General features: G+C 44.3%; 1 protein-coding gene across 4 annotated transcripts in view; it reads right to left on the reverse strand.

The window, feature by feature from the left end:
- Window positions 1-628: 628 nt before the first annotated feature.
- Window positions 629-21,216, reverse strand: part of ABTB3 (ankyrin repeat and BTB domain containing 3) — a 177,788-nt gene continuing 157,200 nt past the window's right edge. For 3 of the 4 annotated variants that reach the window (XM_086610271.1, XM_086610269.1, XM_086610270.1), the window contains 6 exons: window positions 11,694-11,799; window positions 10,784-10,886; window positions 8,915-8,996; window positions 7,840-7,908; window positions 4,675-4,788; window positions 629-838 (listed from right to left, as the gene is read on the reverse strand). In XM_086610271.1, coding sequence (XP_086466397.1) covers window positions 629-838; window positions 4,675-4,788; window positions 7,840-7,908; window positions 8,915-8,996; window positions 10,784-10,886; window positions 11,694-11,799 — 684 coding nt within the window. Of the gene's footprint in view, window positions 839-4,674; window positions 4,789-7,839; window positions 7,909-8,914; window positions 8,997-10,783; window positions 10,887-11,693; window positions 11,800-17,374; window positions 17,447-21,216 lie in introns of all 4 variants that reach the window. The other variant, XM_086610268.1, reaches the window with a different exon arrangement.

Here is a 21,216-nt window from a genome sequence, read left to right on the forward strand (position 1 = left end):
TTTTTAAACTACAAGGCCACCCCATTTTTTGTTTTATGAACAATTGAAAAAGTTCCCACCCCTAAAAATCTGCCAGTATATTTCCTCAGCTGCAACAGTCTTACCCACTCTCTAATACAGTTGATCTTTGTTCGACAGCAATAACAGTTCTTACATGTCTTAAATGCACGAGATAATGGACTCCGGGACAGATATAGTTCTTAAACATGTAACACTGGAACAAATCCGCCTTAAATGATTACTCGGTCAATTCGGGTGCTCCCTGGCACCACTGCTCAGGCAGGGGCTTCTGCTGTTCACTGACGTGAGTTCTGGCTTTTGTTGGCATTGAGCTCCATGACCACGTGCGTGTGTTCAGAGTTTGCGTACAACAGCGATTCACTGGATACTCTTGTACCCTGTTTGCTCAAAAACACAGAGGAACTTTGTTTTCTGTATTCCCTCATCCAAATGGGGCCACAGCCCCAGTGCAGCGCCTCTGGCCAACACAGAACTATTTGGATGCAAAGTAGAATTTTTTAATATTTTGTTTTTGTAGTCATTTAAGCAACTGCAACGGGTTTAGGCAACTGCAACAGCAGACTTAACTTGCAGGGTCTTTATTAGAGGGCTACCGTCTTCCTCGGCTTTATACAATGGAGCCCTTTGAAGAAGACAAATGAATTGACTGAATCCTTGTGGCCAACGTCCTCTGTAAGTCCTGTAGTACATTTTGACCAGACGTTTCTCCATTCTTGTCATACAACAGCTGTTTGAAAGCTTCGTTTTCAATGAGGACCATCATATTTTTTAGAAAGTAGCCTTCACAATAGGAAGATAGTTCTGTGACTCCGAGAAACTACAAGAAGTGAAATTAGAGAAAGATAACCATTCTGATAAAACCTGCTCGACAAATACAGTGCATAAGAGCTGCACACAAACAAACACACGAACTAAGCCTTTCAGACAGGCACAGTAACACTTACAGCTGTATGTGTGGGAGGGGAAGGAGATAATCAAACAGTATTTAACACTGATGATTCTGGTCGCAATTCTGTGTTACAAGGCCATAGCTGTTAAGGAAACAAACTTCAGGGGTGAAGCTTTGCTCCCTTGGAAATTAGCGGGAGTTCTACCACAGACTTCACTAGACTCACGATTTCATGCTAGAAGTTACACTCTAAAACTATAGGTTTGAGACAAATTACTACAGACCAAGTTTAATGAACGCCATCCTTAGCAAGGATGGGTCACCTGACCTGTCATGCAAAGTTTCATGCTTTGAGGAATCTTTGGAGGAGCAATGCAGGTTTGCAGAGCATGTGGTTTGGGGCTGTCAGCGTCCCTTTACACTAAGCCATGTCTAGGTAATAGGCAGGGGTCCTGTAATGCGCGAAGAAACCTTAACTATGTGAGCAGAAACGTATGAGCAAACCTTAAATGGCCCATACTGGTAATTTGATGGGTGACCTGCACTGGTCATCACCCACTGGCTAGATCCTGTGGTCATACAAGTAGTATAGCCGTGATATTCTGCTATAGGTGTAATTATAAGCCATGTAAGTGTAAAGAGCAGTGCTCAGCCCATTATCCTGCCCAGGTAAGCTCCTGCTAGGTCCAAGCTCTGAGTAAAGCAGGAACTTTTGGCTGCAAGGTGCAGCCTGAAGGGCCAAAACTGCTGGGGCATTGCATGGCTTTGGGTCCAGACTGGAACAACTACACAGCAGTGTTGCCCACCACCACCTTCATAGCACGTTTGACACTAAGAATGGCAATTGCTAAAAATAAATAAATAATATGGAAATTAGAAAGAAACCAAAACAGATTAGGGCTAAGTAGGATCTGTCTTCCCAAGGAAAATGAATGAATTTAATTGATTTCAAACCACGCAAGTTTTCATCAAATTATGAGTGCATAATTTTGCACCCGGATGTGAGAGCATATGTGCTAATCTGTATTCTTCTCTGAAACACCATTCAACCCTATTCATTATTTCATTACATTCATGACATTGAGGAAATAATGTACTTTTCTTTTTCAGATTTGTTCTGAGGCGCAGATTGCAATCTGTGCAAGTGCTGAGTGTTTTAGGAATGTATTTGAAATTCCAAATGATTTTGTTGGGAGTTTGGAGGCATTTATGTAAAACACAACTGGTATCTAGTGGTAACTAATCAATCACCATTATAGATCCAATTTGCCCAGTTACTTCATTTCTTCTGCAAGTAAAGAACAATGACAAAGGCTTTGAAAAATGAGAGCCTTAAAGTGTTACTAATCAAATGACTGCCTTTGTAGACGTTGCAATTTTAAGAATGGAAAGCCCATAGAGATGCCACAGATTATTTTAATACTCTCAGTTCAGCTTTTAAATTGTAAATGTGACCAAGTTCACATTGTCTCACCTTCCTACCAGTACTTCACCTCTTTAACACAGGGTCTCAATCTCTTGCTCCTACAGCTCCTTTTACCCAGCTCACCACTCTGCTAAACACTGCTCCACAACCTAGGTCCCCACCACAGATAGCTCTCCAAATCTGTGCTCACTTCAATGCCATGCTTCCACCAAATCATATCTTTCTCTCAATCATGATGACAAAGACTGTGGTCCATGTGTCTCCAGGCCAACCTGCTTGTACATCCCCATCTGGAAAAGCAGGTCTCAGCCTGAGTTCCTGCAGGTGCAGCTGAGCTTGCAAAGTAGCAAAGAGTAGAAACGGTACCTACAGCAGAAGCAAGTTACTCAAACCTACTCCTGGCTGACACAGTGGTTCCTGGCTTCAGTGTTGGCGCACCTTATTCCCATCCTCACTGTGGTCTAACACCAGCTTCTTCCACATTTCAGAGAGCAACATGAAAAGGCTGATGGCTGGCTGGCCAGCTGTGGTCAAACTGCCTGTATCCTGCCTCACAAGGACCATCTGGCCTCTTCCATCACACACCATTATCTCGTATTGACATAACATACAAGCAAAGCTACTGTGTGACCGGAGTACTCTGGGCAGAACGATCTGTGCTCAGATTAATCACCTGCACATCACACAGACCAGGGGCAAAAAGATGGGCCGTCTTCTCTGTTCTGTGGACAGCATAACAGAGAGGTATCTGAACTAACTTTAAATGCGCTAGTTCAGGTCCTGGAAACCTTCTAGCTATAGCAGGCTGAAACTTAGACCTGGTAATTTACTGGAAGCAGGGTAAATTAGCCCATGCAGAGCTCTGCTGTGATGTGGCTTAACTAATTCCAGAAGTCAAGATTTCATTCACAGCTAGCTTGGCTATCTCTGCAAGACACTACCCATATCAGTGCAAACATGACCCTGGCCGTAAAAGCCCCTCAAGTAGAGTTTCCACTGACTCCATGGGGAGATGCAGGCATAGAAAACTTGTAGGCTGGGGCCCTTACAGGCAAACAAGGAGCTGGATTTAGCCACTAGTTTTGTTCAGTCCCAGCATTGGCAGCATACTAGTTTCTGAGACAGGTCTAAAGCTCGGTGTAAGAACATTCTTGAATCAGGATGTAAATAACAGCCAAATTTCACAATTCAAAGAAAACATGTGATTTTAAAATTATTCATTTTACTTTTAGTAACAGTAATAAAATTGAGACGTTCCCACATGAGCTAGAAGATAAATCAAATATTTTTAAAAAGATTCCTGCACTGCTGATTTTTTCCCCTATTACAATAAATAGACCTGCAGATACACCTCATTTCTTATTCATTGTATAGGTGGAACTTCATGCTATTTCAAACACTGATTGCGCGCTATCTGTACATCAAGACTCAACATTACTACTCTCTGTAGGAAATGTCTGATGATGGGAATGGAGGTCAATCTGCAGGGGTTTGGAACAATCTGCAGGATTACTCTGTTCAATCAAACCTCCATGTCACGCTGCACCATTTTATCTTTCATATAAACCATGTAAATTATACAAAAAAATAATCTAAGGAACGCTTTAAAAATATTTAATTGCAACTATTTCTGTATCATTTCCATCTTCCAAGTGAAAGTCTAACTACTAAGCACACAAGAGGATGAAAAAAATCAAACTAATCCATGTGGCAACTCCCTCCATCAATGAGCAAAAATAGGTTTTCTAGGTCAAAAAATGACATGCTTTTACGCCTAATGACTTAGGCCCCTGCACAAGCTAAGTAAATAATTTTATTCCAATAAGAAGCTGTGAACTTCTCCTCTCCAAGACATAAAATTCTCATTACCATCCTTGCGCGGCTCGGAGATGTTGTACTTCGACAACGTGGCATTTTTATATATTGACAAGCTGTCACCAGCATTGAGTATATCACCCCAGTGGGCTTCAGGCAGGAGGAAAGAGGAAACTATAAAGGGAAAAAGCAGCTTGGAAGGTGAAAGAGAGGTGTCTTATTCAGTTAGGTGATGCCTGTTGAATAACTCAGCAGTTTGGGTTGCCATAATAAGGGAGAAGTCTGCTACACAGTGGTACACTCAATTTGAGTTTGAAGCACTTAGAGAAGGGAGTGAGTGGTTGCCACAGATGCTCTCACACTACATGATTAGGACTATTATTATACCAGGTACCTATTAGCCACTCGGTCCCAGAAAATCGCAAATCTCAAGTAAATAACAAACAATCACTACTTATCATAAAACTGACCTACGAGTGTGACGACAGACACATAACATGCAAGCATATGCAGTTATTTTTACCTTGGCATGATTATAAATATCCACGCAGTTTTCTGTATTAATGCTTTTTGCGCAAATGATCTCACAGTGTCGTTGTAAAGCTTCAAGCTGGAAAAATTTAGCAGCAGAGAGAAGCTAAAAAAAAAAAAGGCAAGGAAAAAAATAGTCAAAACTGCTGAGTGATACCGAATCAGAGTTTGCTTCTTTACTGTTTCATTATATTTTTTTCTCTGCCCCTGCTTCAGTTAGCAAGAAAGTACTGACAAACAATCAGAATGAGACAGTTGCTTGGTTGCTTCAACCCTTTGTAGTCCCCTCTAGGTTATACTGTGGGAAGCTGTTTGTGGAGAGACCACCACAGGCTGCTCAGGTCCACGTGTCGACTTGAGGATGAGTGGGGGGATATGCGTGAGAGTAAAAGGAAATGGCAGCTTGGAGTCTCTTTGGTCACTTTGCAAACATGACTCTGCAAGGAGGGATCCACAACTACATTCCAGGAAAAAACAGGTTCCGGTTCAACCGTTCCCCAAGCTCTGGCTGAAACAGAGCACCTGGGCTGGATGTGGGAATGTCAGGAGCAGGGCCAAGACCAAGAGTATAGAGGAATTCAAACCAGATGATGATAACCACCCTGGGCAGTCTTAAAAATCTAGAGAGGCAACAAACCTCAAATCTGTCACCTCAGCAGGCTCAAGGAAATAGAGTCAGATCTCCATATGCTCCTTGCTCTAGCTCGTGACCAGCGGTAAGGTCATGTCTAGGCCACGGGCACTGAAACCCTGCCTGGCTCCACGTTACTCTAAGGAGTGGACACACAGTGGGATACGATGCAAAGGTGGGAGCCGGCTTGGTGCGAGGCACTGCCCAGTGACACTCACGTTAGTGTCATGTGTCTGTATCGCTGCACTAGCACAGCTCTCGTGCCATCAGGACTCAAGTTGACCTCCCTCTTTGGCCCTGCATCCACCCTATGGATATACTACCTGGACTGGCTCTGCCTTGGGATCTCTGCATGCCGCTGTATGCTGTGGACATGATCTGAAGCCTGTAGGGTGAAAATGGCTCAAATTTTGAGCTCTCTAACTGACTTCAGTAGGGCTAGGTTTCCTCTATTGGCCCCTTTCTGTCCTTTTACAGCTGGGAAAAGGAATCTGGGAATTTTCTGTCTTTCCATGGTAGGTCATCACCTCTGGCTTTCTGCTCTGGCTTAAGAAGCAGGTTGGGGTTCTTCATTGCTTGACACCTTGCTCTAACCCAGCCAGGTATCTTAGGACAGCCTTTATCATCTAGGACTGCATGACAAAAAGCTATCCTGTGAATCCCAAAAGGGCTCTCAAGCCACTAGGTAGGAGTGCTGGGGTACAAAACCCTGAAACCTCCATGACATTATTCTGACTTCTCCTATGCAGTCTGCTCAAGCTCTGCTTTAATCCCATAAATAAATCCAAGTGCTGGAAATCTGCAGTGCTGATGTGATAGCAGCCAGCTGGCCCCAATTATGAATTGCAGCAAAGATTTCTGTGGAGTATTTCTGGTGCTTCTTGTTATCATATTTGTAATAAGGCAAGTTGCTAAATGCAGTTTTTGAAAGATAAAACCAAATCCAATTCCAGCTGCCTCTGTGGCTCAAGCAGTCACGTGCTGGTTTGCAATTACTTTAAACTGTGAGGAACCGTGGCCAGATCTGTTATCAACGGATCAATCAATCAGTCATACATTCTTGAGTCACAGAAGTTTTGAGATGTCACAAAAGTAGAGCAAGCATCCAGCTGAACTGCAGCACAAGATTTTTAACAGTCTAGGTGATAACACACACGTGTCTATAAAGCTGTTGCACTGAGACTCCTGTTTCAGAAAGGGTTAGAAATTCAGGAGCTTCTTTCAAAACCACGAGTGAAACAGAGAATCAGTGACGTTTTCCCATAAAGCTCAGCAAGTGGGCACGCTAAGTTAAAAATCCACCACCTGCATTGGAGAGGAATAACTTCAGTCCTGACTAGTTCCATCCTCTGGCTGCCAGCAGGGTTGATACAGTTGTCCCTGTACCCATCAGAATTGATTCATCCTGGCTGCTCATACCCCAAAGAAGAGTCGCTCCCAGTTTCTGGTTAGCAGTACTTTGGTAAAAGCCAAGCCTCACATGGATACCCCAGAGAGTAGTGTCACAGAGACAGACTAGTTAATGTAGGCAACAATAAAACATCATGGTGGCAGACTATAATCTATACACAGATGATTAACAGCTGTTTAAGCAGCTCTGATTTTAGCATTCACTCTCCTGTATTCTTTTTGCCTGCCATAATCTGGTGATTGTCAAGAGGAAAACTCCCTGGGTGACTACCAAGAATTTGATCAAATATCTCTTAGTTCTACATAGTTGGAGTTGTTAGGCTGGTCATAGCTGGCAATGACAGCATGTAGTATTTGGAAGAGGATGACTTAACATCCATACAGGTTGTGGATGTGTGGCTACAATGAAGGCTCAGTCAGCTCCAGTTGGCTTGGTTTGGCTTTTGCATCCAGTGAGAAAGGGGCAAAGAAGTCTCTGTATCTCAAGGAGCAGCTTAAGGTTTTATTCAGATAACTTGACAGTCACATGCTCGAAATTGAACTGAACTGTGACTGCAGTGGGATTTCTCCCATGGTTAAAGCCCAAGAATTCTTGCGAGTGAGGAACCAAACTGGATGCTTTCACACTGCTGAGATAGGTCTGAACATGTAAGCCTGAGCTAATAAACCAAAAACTAAGAGCATAGTAGGAAGAAGCTGACCAGCCCAGCTGTAGTAGAGCACCTCACTTATCAGGCTGAGAGAGAGAGGAGGGTATACTATGCTGCCGGGAGTTGCTTCCAGATTTAGGTAACACCAGCATTGCATTTCCTTTCAAAGCATCTAACTAGATGGTTTTATTTCAGATACTTTTTTCTCTTGATGATCATAATTTTTCTACTCTTTCTTCTCTGACCGTCAACTTCATATTGGCAAAAGTTACCGTAACAGGCAACTGGCAGAGACGGACACAGAGTGTCTCCTGCAGGACTGCGGACAGCCTGGGCACTCCGGGTGAGGCACTGCTGGCTCTTACAGGAGTGCTCATGTCTTGCCCAATGGCCACATGCCCTTGAGTGAACGGTACATAGATCACTTAGCATTGGTTCCACTGCAATTAAGATAAATGTCTCTTACCTCCATAATTTCATTATTTTTAATCAGGAGTGACTCTGCACCTCCGTAATAAAGATACTGCATAACCAGCTGTAATAAAACAAAGGGAGTGTTTATAAAAAGCAATCCAAGACATCAGGGATCGGGGGGGTGATATAAAGATTGCAGGTAATACCAAAGGCTCTCCAATATCCCCAAAGATTTGTAGATAAAACTGGCCCAAACCTCCTAATTTCAAGATATATTTGGTTACTCTCTCTCTCTGCACCATTCAATGTTTCCTTCTCACAGGAAGTCTAACGTCTCAACCCTCACCAGTCACGTTGTCCGGACTTTCTGGTGAGCTCCAAACAGTTTGCAGGAAGCTGATTAATTCATTCTGAATTTTCACAGTATTTCCCAGTACGTTAAGTACATCATTGATTCAGGAAAATACAGCATATATAAAGGTTATTCCCTTATTCCTTCCCTGGCATTGGCATCCTCACCTTCACCAGCTGTGTGTGTGGGCATGCATGGATGATGAGAAAGAGTGGGGGAGGCTTTGCACTGTAATACAAGGCAGCTAAGACCCCTCTGCAGTGAGTGTCCAGCAAGCCTAAAGTTACTGTAGGCAGCTGGGAATTATCTACAGCAGTAACAGTCAATACACAAAACTGCCTAAGCTCTGACTCAAATAAAGGGAAGCATATACACGTATGTTACAGATACAGAAAGCAAGCTCTGTTTTTTCGTGGCAAAAAACTGATTGAACAACACTGCTAAGGAAAGGAATGAACTGTGTCTCTTTCAAGCTTGTCCATTAAATAATGAAAGAGCCAACAAAAGAAAGAATCAAGTGCTTTACCTTGACATGCACTGCTTTGTCTGCACACCCCGTGTAAGTGAAATGCGTGCTATTGTATCTGGTCAGGCACGACACTTGCAATCAATAGCACTCTGTAGCTTAGTGTATGAATGGAGATGAAGCCTGTGCTCATGAAAGCACTACTCTGAGCTACTTGTTTATCAAATACATACGTACTAATTTGGACAGGGCATGTAGGATGTTCCTATTACATGTTCCATTCAAATTCAATGTGAGAACTGACTTTACCTGAAAGATGGGGTACTTCACATAGTTGATCTCAATACAAGTACTATCAGATGAGGGCTTGCTAGACAGCAAGGCTTTAAACCTAAATAAAAAGGAGTAAGATTGAAATACCAGCCCAATTATCTCTGTGAAAAAAGTATGGCAAAGTTGTAGGACAGCATCAGCTCTTGCAAAAACAGTACACTGAAATGAACACTGAATGTCACTGAAACAGTGACTGAACAGTACACTGAAATGTCACTGAAAAACATCAAGTTTTAGACACTGACAAAAAATAAGGTTCAAATCAAAAAGAAGACACCTCTCTTTTAGAAGATTTCAATTTGAAATTTTGGAAAAATACATCTAATATCACAACAGAATAAAATGTACCTAGGGAATTCAGACATTGTAATGATGCATATTATAAAACCAAAATATGTTTTTTTCTTTTTATTTTTTCTTGGAGGCAACTTGATCTCTTAGGAAGACTTGCAACATTTAAAAACTGCACGTCATCTTTTTTGAAGAAGATAAATTTTGACCTACGTCCGTTATGCTGCTTTAAAAAAATGTTTTGGAACAAAACATTAAAACAACTACACTAAGACTTTTAATGCTTCTATGCAGGCTCAATACAATTGTGTAAGAAGAGGCAGGAGAGAAAACCAGATAGGCTGCTGTTCTCTGATTATCAAAACCTGAAATTCAGATACAAGTTTCAGGAAAAAAACACATTTTAAGTTAATAATTGCAGATTTATGAGACACATATACATATGTAGCAATCTATTTCCCAAAACTAGATGTTCCCATTTGATCAGAGAGTGAAAACGGGAAATGTGCTGTCAGAAACATCTGCCCTTTTACTTCCTCTTTTTGATAATTCATCTGACCTTCTAGCCGTAGTGCAAAGCTTGGCTTATCTATCAAGACCAGTGTTTGCTGGAGGGTAATCTTTTCCGTATCACAACGGCATCATGTTAATTAAAATATGGATAACAATTGATTTGCTTTTACTAGCGTCAAACGCAATTCAGTAGGTTTACAGCTGGAGTTTGGAACATGTTTGTACCTTACCAATATGGTCTAAATCAAAATACCCATTCCTTAATCGCAGGCAGGGTCAGATACTGCAGTTGCTTTATGCAAATCTCTTTACTCTGTGCTGTGAGTTGGCAGCATGTCCGGCGTCAATTCCCACATCGCTCAAACTACCCAAACCCAGTCACTTGTCCTTGCCACATCGTGAAATAAGGCCTTATGAAGGGGCAGCTAAGTTTGTTTAAAAGCACACCTTTAATTATAAAGCAGCGTACAAATAAGGGTTGCGAGCAGCTTTAAGGTTGGGTTGAGCTGGGTAACCCACGTCCAGCCTTCTGAGCACAGGGAACAGACTATAAATACTGCCTTTGGATACAGCATGATACGTTTCATACTTATTTCATTTTATTTAAAAAATGTCAAATGTTGTCAATGAACTGTGTGATAGTAGCTTGTTTTTCCTGCAGAGTGCCTACACTGATGCAAGGCAGGATTTAGCCACTCAGAGGGTAACTGATTATTAAGAATCAAAATATAAAGACTCCTCTGTGATTAAGAGCTGGATGCAGCAACGAGCTCCATGCAAATGTGCCTCAGTGGAATGAAGGCAGATGCACGGCCAGAAGCATGGATTATTTATTAGGTGAGAATCTAGTGATGGGAGCACTTGCTAAACATCCTGCAGATCAACCAGAAACAAGCTGTTGAGATGTTCTGCCTAGGAAAAGACTAAGATTGGGCCATTAGCCCTCAAAGAATCTTAATGGAAGAAAAAAAAAAAACAAACGCAAAACCACAAAATCAAATTCTATTTTTGTTAAAAACCAGAAACGTCTCTATTTTTTACCTTGGTGATGCAGTAAATAGCAACACTCTGTGTGCATAAAATGGTCTTCCTTCCACCAGAAATGTAACATCTGACATCTCTTTGTTGTTAAGAAAATGGGGATCTAGAATCATAAAAAGAGGAAAAAAAAAAAGCCAATAACTTTAGTTTGGAAGAGGTCATGAACATACAGAGTATTTTCCTGTTTTGACAAAAGGAGAGGATAGCATAAAAGGATATTGTTTTTAACGAGTAAAGCTCATAAAGCTATTTTGGACAGCCTGAGACAGAAGCCCTCCAGCCAGCTATGCGGAGCTCAGACGAAGGAAATTCAAAGCTTTGAAGTCCATGAGGACCTTTGCTGAGATGACAGCCAGCCGTCCCCACCGAGCGGAGCTGGCACAGCCTCCCAGCTCTGCTACCTAAAGCAAACTGCAGCTGAACAGACGCTGGAGGGCCCTACGCTCGTTTATACCTTATTATGTCCCTCTCCCTGCGCAGGAGACTTTGTGCCAAGGGCAAAAGGGTCCTGGAAAATCTCTGGAGTCTTCTCTCGGTGACATTAAAACAACCTGGGCTCTGTCAGCAGGGCTGGAAGGGCTGTGCCGCCGCGGCACCACGTGCAGCCAGCCACGGCGGTTTGAGATGCGGACAGACGTTTGGCTCCCGGCCCTGGGCTCGGATCCCAGCCTCATTAGCAACACACACAAACCTTTGCCGATTTACAGTCCCCCTCTAACGCACCTGATGACCCTCCTGATTTCAGCGGGAGTTGCAGGTCAGGCTAAGTTTGGGGCCCTTCCTTTTGGTATTTCTGTCTTTCAAATCCAGGTTTTTCTCTGACTTGTGCGCCTCAAAGCGCCCGGCCTGCAACGCAGACTTCCCACAGCTCTCCTTAGAGAACCAACGAGTATCTTCTAATAGCACTTACCTAGGCGAGAGGTCTGCTTGCGCTTAATTTCAACGAGCTTTGGAATAGGGTAGGGTCCGTAGCAATGAGTGAAAATGACAGACAGTTGCTGGCTGATCACTTCGTTCTAAGCAAAAGAAAACAAATATACGCAATATAAGCTTAGCATGCAACGTAAGGTCAGTATGCGAAGGGAGACATTGCATTGTTCTCAAGAGTTGCTTGTTTAGAAGCTGAAAAATGTGATTGCTGAAGCTTTATTAAAAATCAGAGCTGAGGATTATCGGTATTTGTCAGAAAGTGCAATTCTCATTTACTCAATTGCTGCATCTCCTGTAGGAATAATTAAAAGTCCTCTCCTTGGATCAGAGGTCGTCTTTCCCCAACAAACTCTATAGCCCCTGCCCCCTCCGTAGAAACAAAGCTCCTTTACAATAGCGATTTCATTTCATTTGCAAACTTACTGTACTGGAAAACAACTTTTTGTCGCTCTTTAGAAAATGGTCATCGATCACTTTTTAGAAACCCAGAGCTACAAACAGACATAGCTGCACAGCCTGCCATACACTTCCTAAGCACAACAGTCTGACAAACAGACCCTCGCTTGCCAAGTGACTGAAGCATCACAGCCTGTCCCAGAATCTCCTCATTCGATCCCAAATTTTAAATTGATGTGTTCTTTAACTGCTGCCACTGGCCTGGGCACCACTGTCCTGAGGATGCAGCCAGACCTTCACAGAACCAGGTCTGGGGTCTCTGGCCTCACCCATTTCTGCCCAGAGTCAAGGGGCAAGGCACCCGCAGGATGCTTTCTGAAGCGCCTAAGCAACTTGAGTATTTGTATGCCTAAGCTGCAAGGACAGTGAAATGGATTTAGTGCTTAACTACCTAAGTCACAGCCAAAACCAGGATTTAAAAGCTTTGGCAAATTTTATCCCACTCTTTGCTGATAATTGGAGCAGGTCTAGCCAAGTTCAGTGGTGCCACACGGCTAATTCATGACGACATCTTTTAACTACCCTTTTGGCTGGCGATTCCCTCCCACACCAGGAAACAGCAAAAAGGTGAGATACTTAGATATGAGAGGGTCCAAGGCCAAGGAAATAAGCACGTAAGGGAGAAAAATAATCTTAATATAAAAATTTGAGGAGTGTAGATATTATACTAAAAGTATCTCCAGGCTTATAGAGCAGAAGTTGAAGCTTTCCTTTCTCTGAGCACATTTCAGCTCAGTTCTAAGAGCAGCGCTCCTTAAATCCCACGAGGGACGAGGAGGAGTGGCAGAGATCCTGTAATGACTCCCTTACTGCATCTAATCAAACTGGGTGGGAAGAGGGTAGAGCTGAGCCCTCACAGGCACACGCTGATGTCAAAGGAAATTACACGCACTCGCCCGCAGGCAGGAGTTGGCTCCTATTACTACGTCAGATGTAGCACTGAAAGAAATGCTAAGATAAGAGAAATGCTGATACTAAGAGACACCATTTAGCACGATGCAGGGACCAGCCCTTGGAGAGGGGCTAACTGCTGTGGCTCCGAGACAAGGAGGACATCCTGCACTGGGAGCATCTATCTGCTCAGCATCTTCCAGCCGGAGCTCTGCAAAGCGCTTCACAAAGAGAGTGAATCACAGGGCGAAGAGAAAAGGAAGATCTAAGGCCAGATTTAAAGAAGGAAGTGACTCAGCCGCCGGGAGAGCTGGAGGGGGAGAGCTCTAGACAGACAGGGCAGAAAGAGCAATTGCTTCTCTGCTCGGAAGGGCTGTGCCGAAGCACCGCAGCCGACTGAGTCAGCCAGGGAGGAGTGCGTCCGGGGGGATGCTGATTACCAGCAGGGCAGTTCCCAGTTGGATCTGGGAGATGCTAAGAAATCAGTAAATATAATGGAGGATGGGGATAATTCAGTGGTTCAGAGCAGAGGGAAGCTTCTGGAGAGGAGAGGCATACTTGGAAGAGCAATGCTCACCTTCACCTGCAGTGAATAAAAGCAGAGTAACTGCGCTGAAGAGGATAGCTACTGGCAGCTCCCTCACCTCTGCTGGGGTGCACAGGTCCTGTCTCTACCGCTCTGGTTTTAGTGGGTCCATGAACTCACCAATCCCAGGCACAGCTGTGCCTGGGCAATAGTTTTTAAAAACACATATACACACTAATAAAGACAATGCATCTCTTCCTTCCAAGGGTGCCTGTGGGAATATGGTGATGGCAAATGTGGGTATTGACCAGCCAGTGCCTCGTTAGTAGCTGAAGGTCTCACTCACCAGTCCCAACCATGGCACCATGTACTGGGACGTCCAGGTGCCCTGAGACCGGGGAAGAACCAGTCAAACCCAGTCATGTAGGTGCAAGAAGAGGATCCCTGCTCGTAACTCCAACCAGCATGATGAAGGGGTCATGCACACAGACAATGCCGCAGGAGCCTGCCTACACAGGTGAGGCACTGCCAGCTCCCTGGGTCACCAACGGGGCATGAACCCTGTGGCGTGCAGATACAAGCCCATCACTGTTGTGTCTGCATGCCACCCTGCTCCTGGCTGCCCACAAGCCTTAGTGTAAACTAAGCTCTCATAAGTTCACATGAGAGATGCTAAAAAACCCTAAGACAGAACAGAGATGAGACAAAAAGAAAAGAGACAAGAAAGGAAAGACCTCGGGATCGGTGTGTCAAAGAAAGCAAGACCATCAAACAGACAGTGGCTTGATGCACTTCAGAGCTTCAGAGCTCCAATGCTGCTCTCATTTGGCAGAGAGGAGGTTGGAGACCTTTGGCTTCTGTTGATAACAGTAAGTACTTATAACGTATGCCACTGAAAGACCAAAAAATCTGCTCAGGTAGAAAGCTGAAGTATGTGCTCATTTAGAGTCATTGCTAACAAACAGCATCAAGTTTTCTCCCTGAGATACAGGGAGGGGAGCGGTGAGCTTTCGCAGCAGAGCAAGCCCACTTCCCACACCACCTTGCACGCAGCCAAGCTCATAGGGCTGCGGCCCTGGGTCTGCTCCCTACAGAGCCTCTGCTGGCTTTTATGAATAAACCAGGCAGAAAGAGGCAGAGAAGAGGAGAGAGAAAAGAAATGCTTTGTCAAAGGTACAGTCTGCAACTGGATGGATGGGGAAAAAATGGGCTTTTTAAAGCCAAATCCTGCTCTTGCAGCAGGCTGAGCTGGGCTGCCTGTTGAGTAACTGGGAACAACTGCAAGAGTCCACGACCTGGAGCATCAGCACTGCTCTAGCAGAGAGGAAGACAACACCAGCCTATTCAACCCTCCCCCTTGCACAGTGCCCATGCCAGGAAGCTCATAAGCCACCCTAGTTATCACGTCCACCCCATTTAAAGCACCGAGCTGGATAGTTCTTCCCTGTTTATCCTACCAACCTACCAGCTGACAGCGAAAGAACAGCTGTAAGAGCTCGCTGCAGCAGTTGTGGGCGGCAATATTAATGTCGGAGGAGCAAACTGGAGTTTGTTTTCTTGCTACAGTTTGATGTTGGAAAACATTGCGCCAGGATGTGTGAGGCTGAGATCTGGAGGAAGGCCAGCTTCCTTTCAGACATGGGTGTTCATTCGCAGTCAAAGGGAGCTGATGAGCATCTTCTACTGTGGGAGGGGGAAGAAAGCTTGGCACAGGATATAATAAAAAATATTTACCTAGCCATGGGGTACTTTATAGATAGGCAAGAAGAAACAGGGAACAACAGTGAAATCTTCTAAGGGAGATGGTGCTTCCAGCAGAGTTGGTCGGTGAGCAAGCAACTTTGCTTTGTAGATACAAGCGGTCTCCTGACTTAAAAGCATTCTTCAGCAGAGATCTAAAGGAATTCCCCACTCCTGGTGAACGCACTTGAACTGCAAGGGGAATTCATAAATTCTTTTGAAGAAAAGCTGAATGTTTTCAAGTTGCTGGAGCAGAGATGACTAGTTGATTGATCTGAAAAGAAGTGAAGACCTGGATGGTGAGTGCAGGGGTATTTTTTCCTGAATGTCCACCTGATGAAGGTCTATGGCAGGACTCAGGAAAAGGCTCCTCCAGGCTTTGGCACATAGCCTAAGAGAGCTTGCTCCATTCCACCTCACCCTGTTCAATGCAGCCTAGCCATTCTGGGATGTGGTCCTACAAGGCAGGAGGGTTGGAACTAGATGATCTTTGAGGTCCCTTCCAACCCTAACCATTCTATGATTCTATGATTCTAAGGTACTGGACACAGCTAAGAAAAACAGAGCCAGTTTTCTCCAGTACCTGTGGAAGACACGTGTCATCTTGATGGCTCATGCTCCAAAACTCTCAAGGGGAAAACTCATGTCAGATTCAGCAGTTCTGAATGAACTTCTCTGACCACGCTTTGCTTCAGCTACCTCTTCTTCATAGGATTCCCCGTTCCCACACCACCTGTCTCTGGACTGCTCAAAAACCACTGCTTAGTTCTGCTGACTGGCCTATAGACATCCCACCATGTCCACGTGGCTGCCTTCTACAATGATAACAAGCTAGGCCGCTGTTCTTTGCCTCTGAAATCCCAGGCAGTACTTTGGGTTTTCCATCTACGGATGTCACCCTCATCAACTCAGCCCCATTAATGCTGTCTTAACCTAACTGTGCCAGGCCCTCAAATTCCACAAAGCCCCAAAACCAAAAGCTCACCATGTTAGGCAGAAAAGTAACACACTTTTGAGCCCAGTCTCTGCCTGTTAATACACATCTCCCAGCCAGCAGAAAAACCACGCTGCTCAGGGAACAGGGGCACTGGTAAAAGTATCTTTTCTCTCTCTGGTCCTAAGGATGCCAGGGGGATCCATTCTCTGCTAAATGCAGGGTGGCAGAAGTGCTGTTTCTAGTCTCCCATTTCACATGCCATCCCCAGCAGCTCTTCCAGCAGTGGCGGCGTCTCAGGATATCCCAAGCCCACTGAGGACTCATGAATCAACTTCATTCCACGACATGCTGTGATGCCCTTGGATTATTCCTCTGTTTATGCTCCCCTCTTCCCAGAGCTGATGAAGAGTGGAGCAACAGAGAGGGCTTTTCGCAGACCCGCCAGTCCTGAGCACTCAAACTCTTTGGGACTTTTCTTTGCTGTCTCTCGGAACCTTTTCCATCCTTGCCTAGGTGTTTCCACTATGGTCCTCCAGCATAATTCACTTTTGCCAGCTGCCTCAAAACTGATTAAATGCCACTTTAGAGGGTCACTCTTAGATGACTAAGCAGCATACACGTAATTAATATTAGTCAACAGCTGCAAAGGTAGGGAAGCCCCAGAGGCTGAAGATACAGTTAGAGGCAGTGAACTGCATAACAAAATGGGTTTTGTTAGTGCCGGGCTCTAGTCCTTCCACTGCAAATACAAACGGAAAAGGATTAATCACAGGTAAGGCACAAACGGACCCTTCAGTCAGCTTCTGGGAAAGCTGCCAAGCCTCTCTTTCAAAAAGGCTCTTTATATCACAGCTGTGCATTGTATGTAAAAAGCTCAGATCCCCGGGCACAGTCTAATCCCTGGGTGAGAGCCCAGAAAAGGGCAGGTGTCACATCCATGGCATTTATTTATTGTAAATGAAGAAACGGCTCCTGCCTCTGGCAGGGAAACATTTTAGAAGGCAGACAGAGGGTAGAAAAAAAATCAAACCTGTGTTAGTATGAAGCCGGATCTGCGTTACAAAAACACGAGACAGGGTTAACAGTCTGTTATTAACATGCCACTCGGTACCTGGCGTTCCCATCTCACACGGAGAATGCACGACGTACATGTGTGGATAACTTGCGTCCCGGTTACTCTGAACTGTTTAGACACAGAAGTACTACAAATGACAATGGGCAACGTTACAGATCGTTGCAATTACTTGAGAACAGTGAAACCTGCCTTATGAAATCACTCAAAGTCCCAGCCAAAAGATCAATCGCCGAGTGCAGGCTGGGCTCCAGCTGACACGCAGAAGGGCATTAGCCACTCCATGGAACCCGTAAATGTGCACTTTAGCATCATGGAGTACTTCAGTGTTATTTTTAGTGCAGCTTTTGGTGTGTGTGTCTCCTCTGTGGAAAGTCCACATTTTTCTTCAGTTAAAGTATTTCAGTCATCAGCCAAAATATCCTATTTTCAGGTGTTAATTTTTTCAAGAAAGGTAAAATACTATGTGGAGAACAAATATTCTAATGAAACCCGTCATTATAGTAAAACCTCAATTTTCTATTAAAAATAAGTTTAGCAAGGAAGTAAAATTTCATGCAGCATAGAGGGGTCTTTCCTGATCCATCTCCAGGCAAGAGAAACATGCACAGGACTCTCCCAAGGGAGAGCTTTACTCTAGGAGCCGATTACAACCCAGTGCCTGCCTGAGTGCTGTACAGGATTCACCTCTCCCCTCTACCCTAAGCCCTTCCTGCAGAACAAGGTAATCTGGCTTCATATCCTGTAACAGAGCTTCACTCAAGCCCATCTTAAATATTTATCTCAGTCCATCATGAAGCAAGGGACAAAAAGGGGAAATTTTGAGCTCCTTCATCTTCCAGTGCCACTTTCTTGGTCACGTGCAGACCTCAGGTGAAAGCTGATGTTTGCTGACCACCGTGCCTGGACTTTGCAGAACAGACACATGAGCTGAGTCTGTTGACATTCTCTGAGGAACCTCTCCCAACATTTGTTTTAGATGATTTAAATCCAGAAAGACCATAGCAATAAACAGGATGCCCATCTCAAGCTTCAGTTTCTGAACACTTTGCTGCAACAGAGCAGGCAGATGTTTCAGCTTTTCCTGCTGCCTTCTGTTTATTGGAGATGTGAAAATTCTTTTTCAGTAGTTACTGAATCTGTGACAGACGCTACATGCTGCTATTTCTGAAAAGATGTATTAAAAAAAAAACCAAACCCAAACTTTACTTTCTAAGAGATTTTGGATTCCAAGTTGCTAAGTTACTGCTGAGAGTACTTTAGCTTTTAAACTATATAGTCTGGGTTTCTCAAGATACCCACATGCCTGAATCCTTTTGGAATTTTAAAAAATGATTAGTGTTTTAAATTGTTATTTGTTCTGAATAACTGTCAACACCAGACTGATGGCTGTTATTTAAAAACCTCAGCCTTCCAAAAGAGCCCGTGTACTCCTGCAGGTTTCTTCAGCTGTCCATAGATGCATTTGTAGAGGTTGAGAAACCCTGCAGGAATTTTAAATTCTGAGGAAACATCTTTGTAAAGTAATTTACTGCATTTCTCAATGAGCCTGGGTGCACAATGTGATCAACATCTCGCTAATGGGCTAAATTTTAAAATAAATTACCTTTCCTTGATGGAAAGGATGAAGACAAAGCTGCAGAACACAACTGAGGAAGGGCAATGAAGGACCCCTCCCACAACTTTTCAAGCTGATTTTGTCTTGGATAATACAGTAGTAGGAATACTTGTAGTCCTAAATCAAGTTTTCCTGGTGTGGAGCACCTCCAGTGTCAGGTGGAGCTTCAGACAACACATCAGCAAATGCGCTCCATGCACATGTGGACTAACACATGCACTTCAGCGATGTGTGCCCACAAAGGATCCAAAGTAATGGCAAGTAGCAGCTCCTCGCCCACGCTATGGAGGCAAAAGCAGAAAGTCGTAAGAGAGATTATTTGGAATTAAAAGATTGTATTTTTTCTGAAAAAAATAGGCCAAGGACAATCTGATCTAAATTGCTATACGTAGAAAAAGCAGTGGATGAAACTGGCTCATAACCTCGTACTACCGGCAGTGGTTCTGGCTCCTCTGCATGGATGGAGCTGGGTGATTTTAACGACAATTCAAGCTCCTGCTGAGCTCCGGAGTGGAAATCTAAAACCAGCCTCCTCCAGAGGCCAGATGTGTTTGTCTTCCAAGGTTGTGGTTTTGAGTCTTTCTCTTTTCAGGTTGTAGAAATGTCAAGATCAAACTGAAACAGCTCCAGGATTTTAGTAGACAAAGAAGCATCCCGCACGTTCAGCACGTTATCCTCAAGGGAACCTCCCTGCAGAAATGGAAGAGCTGACCTGCAAGCCCCACCTCGGGCACTACAAGCCTGCAGATCTGGGTGCAGCCTCCATGCAGCTTCAAGCCTTGGCTAGCCCTCAAGCACATCCACTCTTGAGGCAGATATGGTCCTCCAACATGGGGCAGGAGGGCAATACAGCTCAGAGTCAAGCTTAGGCAAAGGAGAGCTTCCAGTGAGAAGTCTAGGGGTTTCCCCAGGCCACAAAGAGCACAACACAGATTCCAACAAGGAGAAATTCGGCTGTATCTTCCTATCTTTCTTCTGTAACAAGATCTCCAGTGTCAGCTTAGCTTTGAGAGACTCAACTCTGCTCTACGCAGCGACTAAAGTTTAGCTCAGGGCTACTCGCTCCTAGAAGTGTCTCCCCGGCTTCTCTCTCACGCAGCCATGTCCAAACCACTTCTAGCACCCTATGTTTACGTGCTTGTCCATAAAGAGATCCAATCCATCCCGAAATGGCAGCGCCTTTCCTCTTCATCTGGTGGCCCAAATCCACCACCATGTCATAAGACATTTTTAGTGTCATAGCTTTCCCAGTTTGAGTTTTGCTTGCTCTTAAGAAAAATGCCTTGAGCTCTCTGTGTCCTTCCCACTGATGCTGCTTTCTCTGGAGTACATCATCTCTGGTCCTTGGTTTGGTAATGACCCAAGCTCACTGCACGACAGGAGGAACCACGGGGGGAGCGAGTGCAGAGCAATTCTCTGCCTGTTTTTGCAGGCTCTGCCTTGCCAGCATGGAAATACTGCCACTTCTCTGCTCTCCATCCAATTCTCAATTGTGCAGCTGATAAAGACATTTAAAGGCATGAAAGGAAATGAAAGCGCTCTGTCCCACTGGAAGCCACCAGGAGCTGAGTATCGAACCTTCATTTGTGCTTTTGGAAGTCTTCCTCCAGGGCTTTGGTGCAGCAGCAAAGAGCCAATGTGCAATCTATTCACTGTTCTTCCCCGCTTATTTCACAGCTTGAAGAGAGGCAATAAAACTAGGGACTTCAGCTCAGTCAGTTTTGCCTGATTTGCCAATTTTTGTTGCCGTTCTGCATTCCAGCATCAGGACTTCTGCAAATTTTATTCTTATTTCTATTGTCAGCTTCCCAGCACATAAATGGAAATGGAGTGCCACCCTGCAGGACACCAGCATCAGTTCTGGCTGGTGGTAGGGCTCCCACATAAACCCTGACATCTGGACTCTCTAGGAACAGGCATTTAAAAAAACATCTATGAGACAAAAGGGATTCCTTATATCTTATGATGTTCTTGTAGGTGTTGGTTATTTTTTTCTTTAATCTTTTCCATTTTGTAGTATCTCGCCTGGGAACATGCAAGAACATTTTGTCCGACAGCGCAGAACAGAAGGTGGGGGCAGAAGGCTGCTTCCTACTCTGAGACCTGCCCCATGTTTCTGTGTGACTTTTGGAGAGTCTCTCTGGCCAAATCACTCATATTACAAATTGCTCTCTGTCTTATCTAGGTTGTCACAGCTTCTGAGGCCAAGAGTGTCGCTCTACAAGGCGCTGAAAATCTGCCTGTTTAATTACCTCAGTTTCCC

The sequence above is a fragment of the Tauraco erythrolophus genome, chromosome 4 (genome assembly GCF_009769465.1).
Source record: "Tauraco erythrolophus isolate bTauEry1 chromosome 4, bTauEry1.pri, whole genome shotgun sequence".
Lineage (NCBI taxonomy): Eukaryota > Metazoa > Chordata > Aves > Musophagiformes > Musophagidae > Tauraco > Tauraco erythrolophus.